This window comes from Osmia bicornis, chromosome 4 (assembly GCF_907164935.1).
Source record: "Osmia bicornis bicornis chromosome 4, iOsmBic2.1, whole genome shotgun sequence".
NCBI classification, from domain to species: Eukaryota; Metazoa; Arthropoda; class Insecta; order Hymenoptera; family Megachilidae; genus Osmia; species Osmia bicornis.
The window spans coordinates 11,184,505-11,206,340 of NC_060219.1; the positions used below are offsets into that span (position 1 = coordinate 11,184,505).

Sequence of the window (21,836 nt, forward strand, 5' to 3'; positions counted from 1 at the left end):
TTTTAAAGGGCTGTCAGATTTTCATGAATGAACCCGGCAAACGGACGTAGTAAGCAAGAGGAAAAGACGAGCGTCTAGTTTATGATATACAGAGGACACGTGTACGCAATGTCACTGTTTACATTTTCGATTTGTGACACCGGAACTGGCTTTTCTTCGTACCCCTTCTAAGGGTTCTTCCTCCTCTACCTAATCTTTTTCCTCTAATTTCATTTCTGATAGTTTGACTTACGATAGTTCCTTCAGGTAGGATAATAACGATAGATCAAGAGGATGTTGATCTAAAACCGGTATTTTCATTCGATCATCTCAATTTTTGGTCACTGTTTTTCTTGAAAATTAGGACCGCACAGGAGTTCGAAGAATCATTTTTATAAAATATTCTTGGAATGCTGAATCAATAAAATTTCCAGATTTATACGATTATAACTTTGAAAATTTTTTACAATTTCACGCGGTTTATTTTATTGAATTTTAAAGTATATTTATTTGAGATTCGAGAGTTTACTTTGGGCTACTGTAAATGAACGCAAAGTACATTGGACGACCTCGTTTCCATTCGACACGAATCGTGAACGATTCGTGATACACAACAAGAGATACAGCAGATACATTACACGATTTACAGAAATCAATTACACGTGACATGGATCAATAAACGTTAGATTTGAGCGTACAAGATTAACAGAATTCCAAATGATCGTATTTCGTAGATTATAGGTAAGAAATAGAGAGAAGTTATTGATGAGAGATCTGAATTTTCCTACCTCGACGAGTAATACCGTGTCTGTGTTGGTCTTTTCTATAGGAGTATCCATTAATACTCGGTAACGCAATAAACTATATTTAGGGGGCGGCATGGCGTACACGTAGTATGATTTGATATCTCCTGAAACGCCACATGGCCCCTCTGAATTTCTCTCTTCTATCTTCCTCTCTCATCCCTTACAATCTTTACTTCCTCTCTCTTTATCCGACACTGGAACATGACCATTTACTCGTCTTACTTTTGCTCCTCTTTGAGAGATTAACTTTTAACGATTATCGATTTCATTACAAATTAATCCCGACGCTTTCTAATTTCCTTTTCTTTAAACTTCAGAAGAAAGCCATCGTTGGAATCATATTTAAATAATGTCACTCATGGCACGTTTGAAGAAAATGCAATTCTTGAAAGATCGGGGTTTCGAATGAGTCGGACGGGAAGTAGAAGAAACCGGGGAAAATGAAGAAAGAAGGGAAGAGGAACCACGTGTCATCGCGGGGAAAATAAATAAATTCCGGTAGCTGCGCTACCGATAGAGCACAGAACACCGTCATTCAACTCTTTGTTTACGTCTGCGGGTCTTTCCTGAAAAAAAAATAGCCTACTTAACGACGGAAATAATAATTAGTGAACGGGTAAAACCCCCATGAAACTCGAGGCCACGAGACTGGCACGCGTTTCATTAAGAAAAAAAGTCTCCAAATCGATCATTAATCGTTAGATTTTTAATTACCATTCTCGGTTTATTTTCTTGTTAAAGACTTAGACGGAAAACGTCTGCCAGCTGAAACTTCCACGTACCTCTTGATCCTCTTATCACCGGAAGTCTGTTTAACCGCGATATCTATTAAGTAATAATCGCGACAGCTCCACACGAGTACTAATAGGAGGGTAAGAAAAAAAGGGAAGAAGGGAGAGCGTGCGTCGCATGGCTGTTGCCGATAGAGAAGGGGGAAAATCCCTTCCAACCCCACGGTATCAGCCCCTGGAACACGATTCGGTGTCTGCTACTCGACTCGGGGGTGTAAAAGTGGCGAGGGGAGCATTTGGACACTCAGCCGTTTCGAAACGCCGGCGCTTTTACGGTGGTGGGATGCAATCCAGAACACCTTCTTTCTAATCACCCTCTAATCGCTTCTGTCTGTTTGTGGGAAACCGCAGCACACCCTTCTCCCTCCCTTCTACCCTTACGATTGCCGAATGCACTTTAATTTCTCTCTCCTTCCTGCTATTGTCGTATGATTACTTTAATTCAATTCGGTAATTGATTATGTTAATTATACAACGATTTAAATTCTAACATTTTCTAATTGAAATATTTTCGTATGTCGCGATAAAAAAATGACACCTCCTTCGGTTTCTTCGGTGACATTCCACAAGTACTCGAAGAAAATTCCCTGGACGTGGAAATTATGGCGGAAAAGCATCGTTCTCTGGAAAGGCGTGGTAAATCGGTCGCCTGGCATCAAAGGGAAGAAATTAGTCGTGTTTAGAAGTGGTTGCTCGATCGCGCGGCGTTCTCTTTGACAACGTTTTCAGCTCTGTCAAGAAGTTTCTGCGACCAGACCGCCGACCAACCACTCGACCAATCACTTTCTTCGCTATCTACCAGAAGAACCAGAAAAAATATGAATGAGAAAAAATGAAAGAGCAAGAGTAATAGTGTACCTCTACAGGGAAGAATTCTTGAAAAGGGCAGAAGAAATGGAATATCATGAAGCGAGATCCATATTTTTCACTCTTGACATGCTGTCTGACAAGTAAGATTACAGAATTTTTACTTAAAAAGCTATTAATACGACCGATAAATAATTAGCATTAACACGTGTATCGGGTCTGGCGACAATCGGGTATAGAACCAGACGCCTATGCTTATCGCCAACAATTTACTACACCTTTTTTTTCCTCATCAACTTCTCGTAACTTCGTAATATACATTTACGAGTGTGACTCACTCGATTAGCATCCTTCGATGATGATACATCGTTTAATTCATCACTTTAAATTACAGATAATAAAATAACGTCGCTTAATAGTCGGAGGTGTAATTTGCAAAATTTTCAAATGAAATGATTAATTGGGTAATTAATTAGCGTGGCGTGCAGCACGTGTGGTCGAAAACAGGAAAACAGGTGCCAAGTTTGGTATTTATGCGACAGGTTGTCCCGGTCAGAGAAACGTCCCATGGGATTGTTACCGTTTAGGGTGAATCCCTTTGGCGGTAAAGGATATTCCCGGACGTTTCTTCAACTCTGCTCGTAACACTGCGTACACGACAATTAATTCTAGCGGGCCGGAAACGGTAAACATTAAAATGTTTATACTCTTTCATTTCCGTACCATTGATCTCATTAATTATGCTTGATATTCTTATGAAATGAATTTTATTTTTGTGTTTGATTTATAAGCCTTTGTATAAAAAAATGTAGTAGCAAGATTGAGCACGCCATTTTGAAGGTAACGGGTGAAGAAGAGTCGGTAAAAGCTGAAAAAGAATAAGAAGAAGCTTGTCGAGAAGGGAAAGAAGTGGATGGTTACGCCCTTGTCTCAAATTACTTAGGACGGAGGTCGTAGCAGTAGTGGGCGTCGATCGGTAGGATCTCTTACATGAAATTCGATACAGATTTTTTCCCTCTAAATGCCACGCAAACTTTTTACAGTAACTTGTTGATCTTCCTATTTCTGTATCTAAAGAACTTCCAACCCCTCGAATCTCTCTAACTGCAGATGTGAAAGAGGAAAAGAACGATGCGAACGTTGAAGAGAGTAGTTGACCTTCGAAATTTCACTGGCGCCAGCCACACTCATCTAGAATCTTGTCGTTCAGAAATTTACGAGTTTTCCCTTTACTTTCGGAGAGAGAATAATCGCTGACGTAGGTAGCCGAAAAGTTTCGTCCCTCATGTGCAACCACTTGAGATTCTTTCTTTCCTTTTTTATTACTGCCTCTTCGTATTTCACACTCGTACCAACTCCTCAATTTGTCCTCTTCTCCTCTCATCTTCTTTATTACGATTAAATCGAAGTTCATTGAACGACAGCGATTCGAACTCCTCTTCGTTTCACACGAAAGATAGATAAAACAATGTCTCCGTTGGTAACGCACTTTGCTTCCGGTTCGGTGTCTCCAGTTTCAAGGACACCGTAGGTCCGATCCCGTTGGACGTTCTCCAATTTCTAGGACACCGATCCCGTGTCCTGGACGATTTTTTTTTCGCGATATCGACGGGGAGGAAGGATGAGACTGGCGCCGACCACCCTCGACGTTTTTCTTTTCTTCTGTCAACGAAAGAAACGTCTTCCATAGAGGAAGAACGTTTGTCGCGCGCCACCGAGGAAGACAAGTAACGCAATAAAACGTAACCGGACCTTCGCGACACAATGCACCAAGTTGGCTGCATCTGTTCGACGTTGGCTACCCCGGTCACAATGCACCACCCTTGCAATCGTCCTCAACCCAACGAAGGAAACACGGTTCCTCTTGGTATCTGGTACGCACGTGCATGCTTTTCACGATGGGAACCTTGAAAAAATCTGCGAGACACTCTTTAATCGAATAGAGATATCTCCTCGTGGACTTGCCTTTTTCAAAAAGAAACCCAGAATAAATTTTCGGTAAATTAACTTGTCGATGAATCAGATGCAATTCGGGAGGATCGTTCTGTGTATTCAGAAAAACCACCCCAAGAGATTGATACGTTCTTCATAATCTCATAAATGACGTTCGTGGAACGCATTTAGTTATTGGCGAAGAACGAACAGCGAGTCGTGATTGCGTAAATTGGGGTGTCGTTTGAAGAAGGACTTACGACACCCCGTGGCGACGAACACAGAGAATAGATTTCAGCCGGTGGTCGACATCTGCGAGCCCACCGTTTTTCCGCAATGAAAACGTAACGGAGCACCGTTCCTCCGTTCTATTGTCTTCTAGATTTATTTACGTGCCTTTTTTTCCACGCGTTATTAGCATGCACAATGAACCGGTGAATGGACTTTAACCATATTCATTGAGAATGGAATATTCATATTTCATCTTCTTCCATTTACACGATTTTTGAATTGCAATTTTGAAGGTTCAAGGAGGGCCATATTTTTTTTTACAAATGTTAAAGGTTGAAGTGTACTTGACCATAGTTGTTCGTGAAAATATTGGGTCTATTTTCCCACGACAGGGAGAGGGTCCCAAGGGCGCTTTAAGCACGTGTTGCTACTGCACTTGCAACCCTTCGAACGCCGCCATCCCTCTGTTAAATAGTGTCATCGAATTCCCACATATCAGCCAGTGTTTTGGCAATCTTTCCTAACATTTCAAGTCACCCCTACTCAATTTTCATTTTCCAATCTATTAATTGGTAGTAAAAGTCATCCTATGATATTAAAAAATGGTGAGAAAAATTTATTCTTAACGAAAAGGGATAGATTCCACTTAATTTGAAGTGACAGTGACAACATAAACCCATACCGAAATAAGGAGAAAAAGGGTTCCACTGGAATTTTAGGAAAATCAATTTCCCGAAAGAGCCCTTTTCCCCAATTGTATCGATTACTTCCACGGACAAAAACAAACGGTCTATTCTCTTCTCAGTTTGCTGTTAGTCCCTCTCGATGTAACTTTTTGGAAAAGCGAAATACATACAGGGTACACGTGTTAAGGGTAAAAACACCGGCCTAAATAAACTGTGAAACCAACAGTGGTTAACGAGAAATTATATGATAAGGGATATTAAAAAATAAACAGCTTTATTGATTGTATAATTTATCTTTGTTTTTTTTGTTTTTTTTGTAAAAAGGTACATTGATTCGCAATTCAAGGAAAAAACATTTTCGCGTTATAAAACTTACTACTAGATAATTACAATTATATAGATAGTATATAATTACGAGAACAATCGGTGTTATAAAAAAGTTCGTGTCCAAGCAATAATAAAATTAATTATACAACTATCGTATACTTGACAAGATCCAATGATCTCTGTAAGTTTCAATTCCCCAGCTTCAGAATTGATTACTCTATAATTAAAGGAAATTTAATATATAATACTGTACTTCGTATTAACTAAGTTCGTGGTAAAAAATTAAAATATTTGTTGCATAAATATTGAATAATGGATTTTTCTTATTACAAAGTTGTACAAGGTGGTCAAATAGGGATGATTTTAAACATCTTTTTCCTTTATCAAAATGCTCGTTAAAGTTTCGTTTTTGAATTATTAAATAAATACCGCGCAACGAGTGCGCGCATTGCGCAGGCGCAGCCCGCGCAGTGTCGGCTTCGAACCGACGCGCAGCAGAGTCAGTTTGTTCGCGCCCTCGGTGGAGCGCGGTTCTCGTAACCTTCACTCACGCGGTTGAGCCTGCGCACTATACGCGCTCTAATTCGATGGTTTCTTTCATTAATAACTTAAAAACTAAGCCTTGGCAAGTGTTTTGGTGAAAAAAGAAGTTGTTCAGGATCACTTCAGCTACAACCCTTCCAAGGGATGCTCATCCAGACGAACACCCTGTACATCTAAATCTTAAAGCAACCACAACCATGTACGTACAAGACCACCATTTTTTATCGTTATACAAAATTGTCGATAGTAAGGACAACTTCCAAAGCCGTACCCGCATTATAAACAAATAGAAACATGTCATTTATGAATAATAATCACATATTTTATTAATTCCTCACTGAATAAGACTAGTAATGACAGTAATTACGGTTTGTACAACATTTATATCGATTTAATAAAATATTCAAATTTCGGTAATTCGTTAAGTTAGCTTAGGTTAGGTTAGATCACAATTAAATCAGTTAAAATATGCGCTCACTCTGCTATGACTGTTACTACATTATATTATAATGTTGGTACGGATTCGGAAGTTTTACCCGATGGTATTATTAGTAGGAAGAATTACGCAACGTTAACAGCCAATTTGATATTTTAATGAAAATTTTAGAATTTGCATTAAAATTTAAAATACTTCGATTGAATTTATATTAAAGTCTCCACTCTTTGTTGTCAATCTAAGCTACCAATAACAATGAAAAACAACAATATTTCTTTCTTAACACATGGAATGCATCTCTCAAGGCACCGTATTTTAATTACACTTTAATTCGATATCATCAACGGTCTCACAGCTTATTTGTACCTTTATTTCCTAACTGTAATAATTATGCGTTCTCATTAAGTTATTATAAACGTCGATGGATCAACATCGACTACGTATACAGGGCAGGATTGAAATTTTGTTACAATAATTCTTCTCATTATTGGATCAAAAATTCCATCCTTTCTAATTGGTCCCCTATGGACAGACGTCAGGATATTCTCTTTATAAATGGTGTCTTTAAACTACACAGTAGTACAACTGAAGATATATTGATTAAATAGTAAACGTAAAAAGATATTTACACCGTAGGTTTAAGTTCGTCACCAAGTTATCTCGTTTCCCAAAACGTCGCATCCGTAAAGGATTGTACGGTGCACAGATGAAAAGTTTGAACGTCTAAAAAGACTTGAACTTTTCATCTGTGCACAATTTACCTCGATACTCAACATCAACAACCGCGCCAAGTAAATATATATAGCAGTAACTCAACGATACAGTCAATTACCAACGCAAAGAATCCTTGGATCGATAATAACAAATCATTCCAACGAATCAACAACCTATTTCTGCCTCGTTCTTCAATGTCCTTTCCAATTGAACGGATACTTGACCTGCAAGTATGTTCAATTTCGATCAGCGAATCCCTCGATCAACTTACGTTCACCGTTTCCGAGTGTCTGGATCTGTCTTTCCTCGACAGATCATCACTGATGATCGAATTATAACTCCGATCCAGTCTCTTTTCATCGTTTCCCAGTTTCAGGGAATCGTCAGAGTCCGAATCGAAGCCGTTGTTCTGATGAACGTTCCGAATTTTCGGCCAGGTGTTGTTCTTCGATTCACCGGTCACAAATATGAAAGGGCACTTGTCCTCGCGGTCGTGTTTCAAATCCTCCGAACAATTCGTGTCGAAGATACCTTGTTGATAATTAACGTTCCCAGCGGAATCGTATACGCTGCCGTTACTAGAATCATTCGAATCAAAGCTAGTTTGAGATATGGTGGCTGACGATTCTTCGGTAGATCGATAGATCTCTTTGCTCGAGTCCAGTGAACCGAACATTTGTTCTTGATTCGGTTTGCAGCCCAATTTCGATTGTCTTTTTATATAGAAAAAGAAGGTGCGATCGAGGGTCATAAACGGCATCTCGAAGCAGAGGGTCCAGACTGCTGATAAAAGCAAAGTCAGGCAGAGGTTGCTGAAGAAACTGCGGAGCTGAATAAATTTTTCGCATTTAGATTATTGAAATTTCTTAATGATTCTTTTGTAAATAATTAGTACTTACGATTCTCATTGTCGAAATCATGCCAGTGGTTCGAACTGACCCGGCCTCTGTCAAGAGAAACACATAGTGACAAAGGTAGGCAGTGTAGGTGAGCTTACTGAAGGGCACCCATCCCTTCCAAGATAGCAATTGACCTACGATACCTATTAAATCGAAACATGATTATATTACTTAGGCAAATTTTAACTATGAAAATGAATTGTGAATTCTCGTGCGTACCGGCATATCCATGAACGCTACTAAAGATGATCCACGAAACAGACAATGCAAAGATTTGCCTGTGAAATCCTGCATAGAAACTTGCTTCCAGTCTGTCGTAAGGATGATCATCGTAATACATCCATCGAGGGAAAACAATGACGAACAATCCGGAAAAGACTGCGACCAACCAACCAAAAATCACATACATCTAAAGAAGAATGAAATTTAGGTAACGATATGTCGAAGTAGATTTAAAATTAGATATACGAGGAAATACTTACACGGTGAATTTTCACAACTCTTAATCGGTATTTGTATAAAATATAACCGACAGCCAATCCAATGATGTAAGAGCCGTATCTACTGTAAACCTTTGTGTAAATTTGTACGTAAACATCCGCCACAGCCTGGATACTGATAAAAAATAAAAATAGAACGATTAGTACAGGCGATATGCAATTTGTTTGCTTAACACTTTGATGTTAATTCTTTCCTTTATTTCTGTTTAAAATACGTGGCCATCAAAGTGCTAAAATATTTTTAATGTCAAGCGAGTGCATGTTTGAGAAAATTGTAAATGGAATAGCAAGCAATGAATAAGCAGATTAGGCGAAGGAGGTAGTGATAATTGGTGAAATAAATCAGACTCAAAGGTGGTGAAAGTAAAAGACGGATAGAATGATAGCAAAAGATGATGCTACGTAAATTATCTACACTCACTCCTTGTAATAGAGCATAGTTCCAGTGAGCTCGAGACTGAATGTTATTAAAAACGGTATAAGGATTGATGCAACTATGCCAAACGCGAACACTAGCCAGAAGAAGATTTTTCGGGTGAACTTGAGCATAGGGTACAAGAAAATCGGCGACAGCCAAACCAGTTGCATATCGGTTGCCAAATACCAAGACTGAGACATGCACTAAAAACAGAATTAAGAAACAAAGTAAAATTATTCAACAGAAAAAGTGATACATGTGTACAGTAAATAATCCCAAAAGTTCAACTATAAATCATAAAAACAGTGGAGAACAGAGAATGGCAATGAAAGAAAAATTAATTTAAATAAGCGAATTCAAAGAAGATTATGTTCTGTCTGACTAATATCATTTATACTACTGCTACTGCATTTCTTAAGTAGTAATCACTACGAAAGCACCGACTTGTCATACGAATCAGCTGAATTTTGTGACACTTACCATTCTATCTAGATTAACGTAATTGTTCACGTAGAGTAGATTCGTCCACCAGTTTTCTCGACAATAATCCCTGTTAGCGCCAACCCATTGATCCCAATGTGGGCCAGACCCAAATTTATAGAAGATAGTAGTGTAGAAACCGATCATCATAGCATATGCTGGTGTTAATCGTAGATAACGATGAAGATATAGACTAATCACGTTGAATTGCCTTTTTATATCCTTCTCGTTCTTCATCATTTCCGTGTATGCCATTAAAACTCCGCTTATGAGAAAGAACGTGTCGGTGACAATGTTTGCGTTTAGCACGAACATGTTGGCCCAGTTCGTGTGCATCTATCAAGGGAAAATATAGATTCGTAAAGATACTAATTGTGGAAGTTGTAGAATTATAAAGTTAGGATTTTGCAAGCTTCTAAATTTCCGAATTCTCAAAATCCTCTTACCTGTGCGATCTCGTTGAGGTTCATCTTAACACCCACAACCTCGGTGTAATGTGTGTGACCATAAATAATCCAGCAAATGCTGATGTAACGCAGTCCATCCAAACATTTGATCGAATCTGCACGCCTGTCCGTTTTCAATAGATTCTTTCCATTCGTGTAGATCGAGAACGAAGTGAGAAGAATATCTTTCCTATCTGTATAAATATAATACTCGTTATAATGAAACGAAGTGTACCGTTTATCGTTCGTTTTACTAAACCATTAACATCAGAAGAGCTTTTATAAAATAAACGCAAACATTTGAATTGCAAATTTACGAAGATGCATGCAGGCAAAATGATGTATTATGTACCCGGTAGAATGTTCATTTACGTAAGAGAACAAACAACCCACCTCGGTTTAACGTACTCAAATGGCCTTGTTTAGCGATGTCGTAACTGGTGCTAGCGATAATGATCACCAGGAATATCGCGAGGATCGATCTGAAATTTCATACCAATCACGTTAACGAGTTTCGCACAAACGGAAGCTCGCGTTGAATCTTTGTTCATAGCGTAGCCGGAATTATGTAAATATTATAAATTATTATAACATATGGTTAGGTAGATCGTAAAATAAGATATTTCTAATTTAACAATTTCTATAAGATAAAGCGACGATAGATTGAACCTTGCCCTCGAAGTTTCAAGTAAACAACTACGCATTCAATATTGCAATCTGATAAATGTACTTACATATAAATCCTGTCGGATACGTCAATAACAGGTTGATCCGTTTCTGCGGTCCGACACGATACGTTTACCACCATGTCCACGCGATCCTCCACCTTCAAAGGGTCGAGGGCGAGCTCAAGGGCTTCTTGTATATCCGTGTGGTTGCAACTAGATGGAACACACCACATCCACTCGTAGAAGAGCGTACGACCAGATTTCCATTTTTCGTACCCCTGAATCGACGAAAGCCAAGTTTCTGAGGTTGTTTGTTGGGGAAAATTATGATAATTAAGAAAATGAGCGCGATTCGAATGGTGATATTCTTCGCGTCAATCGTAATTCCATGAAACGATGAAATAAAAATGATATTCCTACTTGCAACAAAAATCATACGTTCTAAATACGTTTTTTTCATCGAAAACAAATAAAAGCAAACGATAAAGTTAGCAATCAGGAATGTTATTTTTATTGCCAAGTAATCTGTACCCATTTCCTTTACGCGTATAATTATACGACGATTCAATTAATGAATTTCGTGTTAATGAAGTACAGATAGCAGGCAATAAACAAAACTAATCGTTACGAAGATGAACGTTAATTGGAAAAGGGAGATTTCGAGTGAAATAAAAGTTGAAATTAGTTGATTTCTGGATTTTTGGATCAAAGATAAGTAATCTTGATGCGATACGCGTCGAATGACTCGGTAAAGATAATCATTAATAAGATCAGACGATGATAATTTTTTCGAGCAATGACCGATAAAGTGTTCAATCGATTCGGGTTCAAGCACATTATCAGAAAGAAAAAAAGTCCCGTTATCATTTAATTTTCAAAACTTCTCTTTCTTTATCCTTTGCTCTTTTATCATTGCATTTATCACGTTTCAAAATAATTTTTCTATCGCCTCGCGATATAATGTTTCATGGTACCGATGATGTTAATTAGGTTAATGAACGAATTAATTAAGATTCACTCACCGACGCAATGGCAACATTGACAAGGAGATCACCCATATCAGGCTCCCGTGGTTTACCATTGTCCTTAGCGATTTCGAAATTCACCTTGGCACTGCAAGCCTTTCCGGTGAATCCGTGTCCGCTTTTCACCAGCAAACACCCGTCGTAATTGCCTAGTTGCTGGTAATTACCCGTGATTACACCTGGTGGAATTTTCACGGACGCGTCGTACACTGGAATTCAAACGAAGGTCTTTACACTCTTCTCTTTATTTTTTATCAATTACTAGCAATGAGAATAATTTTGAAATTTCAAATTCCGAGCTACCTTAGTTGCATTATTAAAATATTATTTCGAGTTAGCATTATTGTCATTAATTATTCGAGTAACCCCCACTCGATAATTGCAAACGATTCGTGGAATCGAGTGATATGTTGGGAAAGGGTAGAAAAACGATTTCCATCGATATTTGAGGATCGCGGAATCCGCGAACACGTGCCGGTCTCTTTGGCATTTAATAATCGCTAGTGGTTTATCAGAAATCCACTGGAACCGGTTAACGTCAGGCGTCAAGGAGTTCTTCTGTCCTCAATCTTCTCGATGATAACAACATTTCACATTTTGAAAAAAAAAAGAAAGAAAATTCTACTTTTACTGTGTAAACAACGAGGTGACTGAACTCGATTCACTCGTTCACACGTTCCCTATCGAGCGGGTCACCGATGGCCCACGGGGTTTAACTTTGTTCTTCGAAAATTAACGCGATATGAATTACGGTAAAAAATGAATCAACGATACTCTTCGTGAACTCAAATTCTTCGAAATTAGAGTTCAGTGTACTGATAAGATAAACGAATAATAAAAAACCACTATTTTTACGGTAAAACAGAAGTCAATCATTAAACTTACGACCGAAGATTTTCCTTGTTCTCTTTTCCTCTTCTTATCATTTTCAATTCTTTACCAAATCATTTTATTATCTGTTTCATAATTTTCAATGGATTTTCGAAAGTTCAATAAACATTATCTGTCTGAATTAAACTTACGACCGAAGATATTTCTCGTTCTCTTTTCCTCTTCTTATCATTTTCAATTCTTTACCAAATCATTTTATTATTTGTTTCATAATTGTCAATAGATTTTCGAAAGTTCAATAAACATTATCTGTCTGAATGTATTGCACGATACAAAGGCATATTAATTAATTGAATAAAATACTTTTTTATTAAGCTATCGCACGCGAAAGAAAGAAAAATTTATCATCCTTTCGAATTCATCGTTGCCAGGTATATAACATCAGAAATCAAGTTTGTATGGCAATAATTTATCGAGAGCGACGTATTTAGGTGAACGAGAATCGCATATAAAAATTGAATGAGATGCAAAACGTGGGATGCCCCGCGCACCTTGACTTCGAAACGTGATTGGAAATTAGCAAATATCAAATATACAATTTCCATTGTAAAACGTGATGGAAATATTAAATATTTCATGAACTAAAAAGGGAAAAATAGATGTTTAAAAAGAGAATTGTTATAAATAGAAGGAATCGTCGACATCGATGTTGATTAGCGATACGATACGATAGTGCAGCGGCTCAATGTCGCTCGTTCGATGCACGCTGCAACTGCACATACGGAAGTGCACTACCGAGAGGCGCGAGATATAACAAGCGGATGGGAAGTGCGCGGTGAACTGCGTGAATTGTGAAACGGGTCGGCAGATAAGGGATTAATGGGGAAAAAAAGTAGCAGCCGTTGCGATAGCTCGGATTTTTCATTGATTCGAGATAGCTAGGATGCATTGGTAAACAATCAACCGATCTGGTACTTTGCTGATTCCGCTAGTTTCCCGCTTTTTACCCTGCGAAAGGAAGTGATCGACGATATCGTCGATTGGAAATATTATAACTCACCGGATGACCTAATATATCTATTTGACGAGGCGCATCGATACACGACCGCGGCCGTGTAAACACGATCGGTTACATAAACGCCGGCGTTGCTTCTAGATATTGCGCAAAACTGTAAACGTCAATAGTGCAAAACGCGAGAAACGAACAATGCGAAGAAATAATCGTACGTGAAATTATCTTGCCGTTGAACATTTACAGTATCAGCGTCATTATATCGTGGAAACGATTCGTGGAATCGGATGTCTTTTACCTCTCTCAGGACCTTGAGATCGTTGACTCGATAGGTCTGGGTTAGGTTGGATAATCTCAGCTGTACACTGGTCGCAATTTTTATTGTTTCGTATTACACTCGTCAGATTTTTCTTTTACCGATCGCTAAGTCGCACGCGGCAAACAATTTCCTCGAGATCGTTTAACTGCGCCATCGATCATGATGTAGGAAGCTGCCTTCTCCTACGCGCCTCGAGCTCGTATAATTCTCTCGAAATTCAGTTAAGGTAAAAAAATACGTGATCTCATGCAGGTCCATCGATTACAAGGATTTCTAAATCACAATTCGAAGATTAATGACATTCGTCTTCCTATGTTGTCTCGTTAACCATTCGATTCTCGGCATTCCGTTTCGGAATAAAAATGTTGCATTCGACCAGCCTTGAACTGCACGCGATGACGCGTGCAGCTTGTTTCTCGATCTTTTTATGCCCGTTCCTTTTCAATCGGTTCCTGAATCCATCTCTGAATAAACGATTCGTGGAAATGAAAAAATACAAGGAAAGGATACCGCGCAAAAAACAAGGAGAAATCAAAAGATCGATGGGAATCTTTCGAGCACGTTGATTGACACAATGGAAATCACTATACCTATCGTGACTCGTTCAAATTAAAATTGTCAAGGACATTTCGTTCGTATTAATAATACATCGAATAATTTAAGCAGGGAAAGTGAAATAACGTTACGAAAACGGTGTTTGTTTGCGATCAATGGAAAAAGCAGTAACAATAGCGTTACGATGTATCGATAATAGTCATCGGTATCGTCGAAACAATAGTTATTTAGTTGTGGCGCCATAAATGGATAAGAGGATGCAGAATCAGAAAGAAACACGTCAAAACGTTTGTCATACTGCGGCGTTGCACATTGGATAACGATATCGAAATTAGGAAAAAAATGCGTTAAACCGACGTTTCTCATCTAAGCTGATACGGTTAATGAATAGCATCGTTAGAATTAATGAAAGACTAAACGGCGACGATAATTTCACTGATTGTCATACATTGAAATTAAAGGAAAATTCTTCGCTAATTTTCCCACCGTTGTACCATTTTTACCATTTCTTTTTCTTTTTCTGCTCTGCTGATCGGAAAGAGGAAAGATCGTTCGATCATCGATCAGCGAGCAAAAAGACCGACTTCGATACACAAGGACGGTCAACGGCACAGACGTTATTCCTTATTGACCCAGTTCGTGCCTGTCTCATGACGCAGATACCGATACAACGACGTGCATCGCACGAACTTTTCGCCTTTCGCGATTCACGTTTCTCGGTATCGTTATTTGTACCTGGCATTTCCTCGTCACCTCGGTATCAGTGTCATTTTCATTCGAATCAAGGAACGCGTGCGAAAGGACGATGGAAAATGTCAGATGAAAAGTTGTTGCCAATACCCGGGGTGCTTGACCGGTTCTAGGAATTTCTTCCCTGTAATTTCCTGAAAGCTCCGCGACAAGGTATGATTAATTTTAAATATCTCGAGGAAATGTTGAATCAATAAAAAATTATTCTTTTTTATACTTTTCTGATAGTTTGTAAAAATGACTAACCCAAAGACCGAGGGGGAAATCCGGCCCAGAACAATCAAAAGCTATCAAAATCGGCAGAATCGAAATTCAAACAAAGATGAATAAAGCTTATTTCGTTGTAAAGCTTCGAAACGATTTGTCGAAACGCTAAGATAAATGAAAGGTCGTACGGTGGAAAAATGTGTCGAGATAAGAGGGTGTAGCTTAGCGTGGTGTGTTTTGTTGCATCTTACAAGTGATGCTATTTGTTTTCAATCGAAGTTCTGGGGAAATCGACGCGACGTTATTCCTGGATATGATGAAAACGAAGATAAATGTACAAATAATAATTATTCAACTATGATAATGTTATTCAACGATTAGATTTCCTTGTTTATTTTCTTCTACTATTACGCACAATTATCCAATGCGTTCGATTGAATTTTCAAATGCGTTCGATTGAATTATCTCTTAAAGCATCCAACCGAAAAATAAATTATTTTCATGGAGGTGTTCAGATAGGTTTATCCGTCTGCAAACTTGTTCGACATGCAAAACAGCTCGCGAAACATGTGTCACGGACACGGTTTGCAAAATTCGCCCAGGGGTTATCCTCGTCGCTCTTCCGACAGGCTCGTTCGATTCGCTTGTCACGTGGCCAATAATTAATTTATAAACAAAAACCATGACACGTTGTGACGTAATGTTAATCTCTATAGATTTCTTTCAATGTCACTGATATTGCTTCATCGAAACTTGCGATTCCGAATATGTATGACCAACAATGTGCATACGTCGTCCAAGGACGATTTTCTTAACACTTTCGTGTATCCGTGACTTTAATATGTACTTTTTGATCATTTTACGACCTATATTGCAAATACATGTTTGCACGTCGACTAAAATTTTATTAATAATTGAAAATAATTAGTCTAACAGGCTAAGGCACAGGTCATCGGCGACCCTCGTTAAGAATTTAAATTCCAAGTCGAAGATCTGTGATAGAATGATAAAATTTTGTAAGTCACACGATAAAATGTGCAACAGAATATCAATGCGAACTATTATGCAATTAATGTGATCTTCGGCGAATATTATCAGTCGAGTACGCGTAAATTTCCCGTTTATCTTGGTATTAATGGATTTACGGGTCAGCGGAGTGCGGTGTAATTAAAAGCGCGAACAAATAAGAGGAAGAAATATTATTTCTCATTGCGCGACCCATTGTTTAGTTCACGGCGTAATTTTCTTACGTCGTATCGATACTTTCATTAATATGATTAGAGACACTATTTTAATCAACAATCACCACGTTTTATTTTCGTTTGGTTACTTTGCACAACGTTTCGAACAATTTCAGAAATTTAATAGTTACAAAATCTTCTTGCAATTCTTTGTGAAGACAACAAATTTCTTTTGTTGTGAAGTTCCACGAATGGGCCACTTCGTAGCATTGAAATTTAATTCATAATATCAAGAAACCATTCTTATAATGTCTTCGTGAAAGTTCCTGAAGCTTTCAAAAAAAGAAAAGGGACAGAAATGTGCGAAATTTCACAAATTTTGCACGAATGACATTTTCCACGATAAGTTGCCCGTTCATAACATTGAAGCTTGACCTTAAGCTGACGCAAGTAGACATCAACAAAGCATGTAATCGCAGCAAGTATAACAAATAGCGTTCATTGTTAAATCACGTAATTCCAAGAAGGAAAGTCGGCTAATTTTTGTGACGACGATAAATCGACAATCATTTTTTAACTCGTTACTTATCAACACCAGCATTTCCGTAATTTTTCTGTTAATCAACGATGATTAGCCGGAAATACCATAACATATGTATTTTTTGTAAACAATAGAGAAAGTTCGATGAAATTCAATGAAAACCATCAGTTAATACCGAACAGAACTTCTCTTGAATAAAATCGAAGAAACTTTGACGATTACGAAACGTTTTCTATATAAGCAACAATGTTTCTTATCAAAGTTTGATAAACTTCATATTGCGATAGGTTATGTATCGAGCTTATTATTATATTAATATCACTAGGTTAATTAAAAATGGTTTGAACCAATTAGTTTTTTATCAAAGTATTATAATTTTACAAATTGATTTTCTATCTAAACAGTTAATTCTCTATTACAAAATCATTGATGAATAATTTTATTGTCTCCCCTCATCATTATTATTATCTATTTGAAAAGAAAAATCTTGGTAGCGAAGTCATTGAAGTCTCTGAGATAAGTGTAAAAATCATTGCCTAGTTTTAGGGGCATGAACCCGAAACCAATTTAGCCCACGAGTATACTCATTATTGATGACTATTTCTACTTTGTTTCATCCAATTGCATTGCCTTTCTTATGTAATTATAATATTTTCATTAATTACTTAATCACATATAACTCATAACAATGCAATTGTTTTGCAAGTGCAAGGTGTTTACTGACAGAGCTAATTAAAGTGCATCAAAAGTCCAGTAGTTGGACTTGTATCAAAAGTGCACAATTGTGCTATCAAAAGTTAACTAATTCTGGACATTGATAACAACTAGAATACAAGAATTGTAAAATAAGCTTGGCAGAAAATTTGTCAAATTGTTAATCAACGAGTTAACAAACACAAATTGATCTTCAAAATTTGGCAATATTTCGCATAACTCTGGATATTGCTTCATGCTCGTTTCTGGGTCTCTTCTTACACCTTTGCTAAAATTTATTGAAATCTCCATATTCCATATAATTATTCTCGATTATGAAATTTCATGAAATTCATTTTCGATCTCATAGGTCATACCGCTTTACATTTATCTGCAAATATTCTCAGCTTTCTGTCGTCTTATCGAAGGAATTCAATTCGTCGACATGTGATTCTTCGACAACATTTTAAACGGTAAATATAGACCGGTGATTGTATATCATAATGTGACTTGTAATTTTATGAATCTTTTTCTTGATTCATTCTAGAATTACCGAAGATCAATTCCTTGTTTACTATGAACAAAGGGGAAATCGAAGTCGATGGCGATTGATCAATCAGTTTCGCGTGAAAGAATCGTATCTTTGTTTTCCACCTTAACTCTTCAAATAATTAAATTTCTATGTTCACCTGGGTGATTTTTAAACTATACGAATTGTTCAGCTTCGCAAACTCTTGGACAGCATAAATTTCATTTGTCCGAGATGACTCAATCTCTCTGCATTGACCGAATTCTGCCAGCGGCAATGTCTGTACGTTTTTAGGACACGCATACAATTTTCGGCTCTTTTTCGTAGATTGCTCAATTGGTTTCGCAGGTCAGCGAACCGTCGCCGAATCTCTTCGGCATAGAAATGAAGCAACAGAAATCGCCGCAAGAATACCGTTTGACCGATCTAACAATTTAGAACTCGTGAATATTAGCCAATCGCTCGTCGACTTTCGGATATCGTCTGAATAGATATCGCTGGAAATCTTTGTTTCGCTCGAGCAGAAAACGAAGGTGAAGGAAGAATTCTGAAAGAAACCGCCTCGGAATTAATTGCTGGAAAATATTATTATCTGGAGTTAATGCAACCAGGGGAACGAAAATATTTTTCTCAGGGAAAATGGTAAGGCAACGATTACGTTTTATCGTCTTGGATTATGCGCAAATGATGATACCTCCTGTTTTATTGGGGATTTCCGGCTAAATCGTTGCTAAACGGTGAAACGATTGATCTAACAATCTTGAACAATGAATAGTGTTAATGTTCAATGACCTGACGGTTTCAACTTAGACCTTTTACAAATTACTTTGGTAATTTGACAGATTTTCTGCTGAGACATCTTGTATATTATTTTCACGTTATTTCGACTGGCTAATTTCTGTTTAAGTAAACGAATATGTTGATAAAAACGCGAGAAGAAAACTTATGCACATATTTATGATTATTTTAATTAATTGCTATCGAAATTTTGTGTTTTATCATTGAGACCTTGTACGAATCATAAATAACATAGCGGAGCATGTTGATAAACATACCTCATATGAAAAATTAAGAACTTATTAAGAATTTATTTAATTACAAAATGAACTTTTAACGCTCTTAAAATCTTTGCTGAATTTTTATTTTAGGACATAGACATAAACTCGAATAAACCTGATACGTGTATACATACGTAAAATGAACAATCTGTCGTTAAAGATACGAACGATATCTCGAATCTCTTCCAATGCGGCACATTTTGAAATTCATGATAAAGTATCGGAAGGTCATTGGAATGAACGAATTTTACTGAGTATTGAACTTGGCATTTTTGCACGATCGATTATCTTTAAAAAAAAGAACTTATCAGTTCTTAAATTTTAATATTAATACGTTGATCGACACAGTGAGAATAATGAATCATGTGTGTTGGATAGTTCAATTTTTCAAATATATTAAATGTGGAAAAATTTGAAAACGAAGAATGTTTCGAAACGCTATAACAATAATATCAATTAGTGAATTCACTTAAGCGAACATGCGTGTCAATCATACTGACGAAATGTATGGTAATCTACATAATTAATGAGTTCGTATAGGGTGTCTCGATATTAAAAAAGTACAACCGATAAAGTTCACCAACCAGAAAGAAAGAAAGAAAGAAAGAAACTGTATCGAAACTAATTGCTAAGCAGATATAGAAGATTTTTCTTAGAATAAAAATCAGTATCTCGGTGAACTTGGTCGTGTTATTTATAAATTGTGTTCAAACTATTGGTCGTTCATCCCGATCGGGGCACGAGCGACGGTGGTGTTCCGATGATTTTCTTTTTGCATTACATTTGCTACCGATTCAATGTAAACAGAATTAATCCAGAATGAAGATACATCGATTTCGCAGTATTGATTGATAGTTGAAACATTGAAGATTTGAAACTTGAAATCGTTAAAGAATTGAAACCTGAAAACTCGAATATCGTGGATTCCATTGCACGATGAAACCTAATTTCCTTTGTTGAGAAACACTGTACTGGAGCGAGGGATTTTGTTGCTAACGTTATCGAATTCTCTTGGAATTTTCTCGAGTTCGATCCCGATGACGAGAGACAATGACGACGATGATCTCGTGTCTGCAGCATGTTCACAATGCACCTCGTTGCCCGATAATTCGGTCAACAAACCCATCCTATGAACCCTAGCAGCATATGCAAACGCGATGCATCTCCTGCCTTTTTATTTTTTTTATCTGTCCCCTGTGTGCGTGTTTTTTCCGCGATACGAAGATCGAAGTCGACCTTCTTCTCAGGAAACACTTCACGACATTTCTCTTCGACTCTATCCATCCACGTTACCTTCTTCCAAAATGGCGGGGTTTCTTCGACCGGCGCCAACGTTCACCAATTATTTTCCATTTAAAAAATCGACCAACCAAAAAACTATCTTTTCATACTTTCGCCATTTTAGTCTGTTTGAAATTTTGCCTCGATTAATTAATAACTTTGACACTGTTTCTTGAAAAATCCTCAGTCGTAGAGAATCACGTGAAATGGAAGAAAATTTTAGCTAGCCCCTTCGGATCAAATCAGTGCGCGGTGCAACGATTATCATTCTTATCTATCGCTATCGATAGATGCTGGTAGATACGAATCGTTGTTCCACTTGATTTCCAGCATCTCTTTCAGACGATCGATCGTTTTAGTAATGCCCAAATTGTAACAAGAAATTACAATTATATTCGTAGGGATGCGATAAGCTCTCAATAGTTATAGGAACCGTGTCCTAACGTTAATTAAGAAGAAAATAGAAAAGGGTGAAAAAATACTTACTTTGAAGAGCCCAAGGTGCATATCGAGCAAGTTCCTTCAAATAAATCTCGCTGTCCTTAAGGCATTGGACCGATGCTCCATCGGAGGGTGCGAACGGTTTGGCGAGTAGATCGAACAGCACGGTTTCCGGTTTGTCAGCTGTAATTTCCGGCACAACTAGTCCAAGTAACATAAGAATTGAGAGACAGGGACATAGGTGAGAGAGTAGCCGGTGAAAAACGATGGAACGCAACATCGTGAGCGAGGGTAATTAAGGTTGGCACACACGTGCCTTTTCGGCCGAAGCACGTGGCGTGCACTGTCACGTGTACACTCGTGACTTTGGTTTGATGTTGTACGCGGTAAAAGGAGCGTAACAGACGTCAAAACGTGAACTGTACGTTCTGTCAATCGACGGTGCATTTATATATTGCCTCGAGGCGCTGAGAGGGGTAGGGTCCTCGATGGGCACGTTATCGATGCGACGAGGATTACGCGCGCGTAATGTGTCTCTCCTCCTTCTCCTCCTTCTTTGAACTGAGAAAAAGAGAGAGAGGAGAGTGGGAGAGCGGTATCCGTGGTAGGAATTCGACTCGATCAGAGAAACCAAGTCGACTGTGAGATGACGAGTGGGCCAGCCACGCGCTTCTCCAAGACATCACTGTCCAAGAATTTGCCCTCGTGGCACCGGCTTTATCGCGGGTGCCAATGTCGTAGAAAAATGGC

General features: G+C 37.9%; 1 protein-coding gene across 1 annotated transcript; it reads right to left on the minus strand.

Moving 5' to 3' along the window:
• Positions 1–5,511: 5,511 nt before the first annotated feature.
• On the minus strand, positions 5,512–21,526 carry LOC114875308 (nose resistant to fluoxetine protein 6-like). Its single transcript, XM_029185450.2, has 11 exons — positions 21,132–21,526; positions 11,686–11,897; positions 10,730–10,941; positions 10,389–10,477; positions 9,996–10,189; positions 9,550–9,885; positions 9,073–9,272; positions 8,634–8,766; positions 8,371–8,560; positions 8,152–8,294; positions 5,512–8,081 (listed from the first exon to the last, which is right to left on the minus strand). Exons 1-11 carry the CDS (start codon positions 21,364–21,366, stop codon positions 7,515–7,517), a joined length of 2,511 nt encoding a protein of 836 aa, XP_029041283.1. The 5' UTR covers positions 21,367–21,526; the 3' UTR covers positions 5,512–7,514.
• Positions 21,527–21,836: the final 310 nt, after the last annotated feature.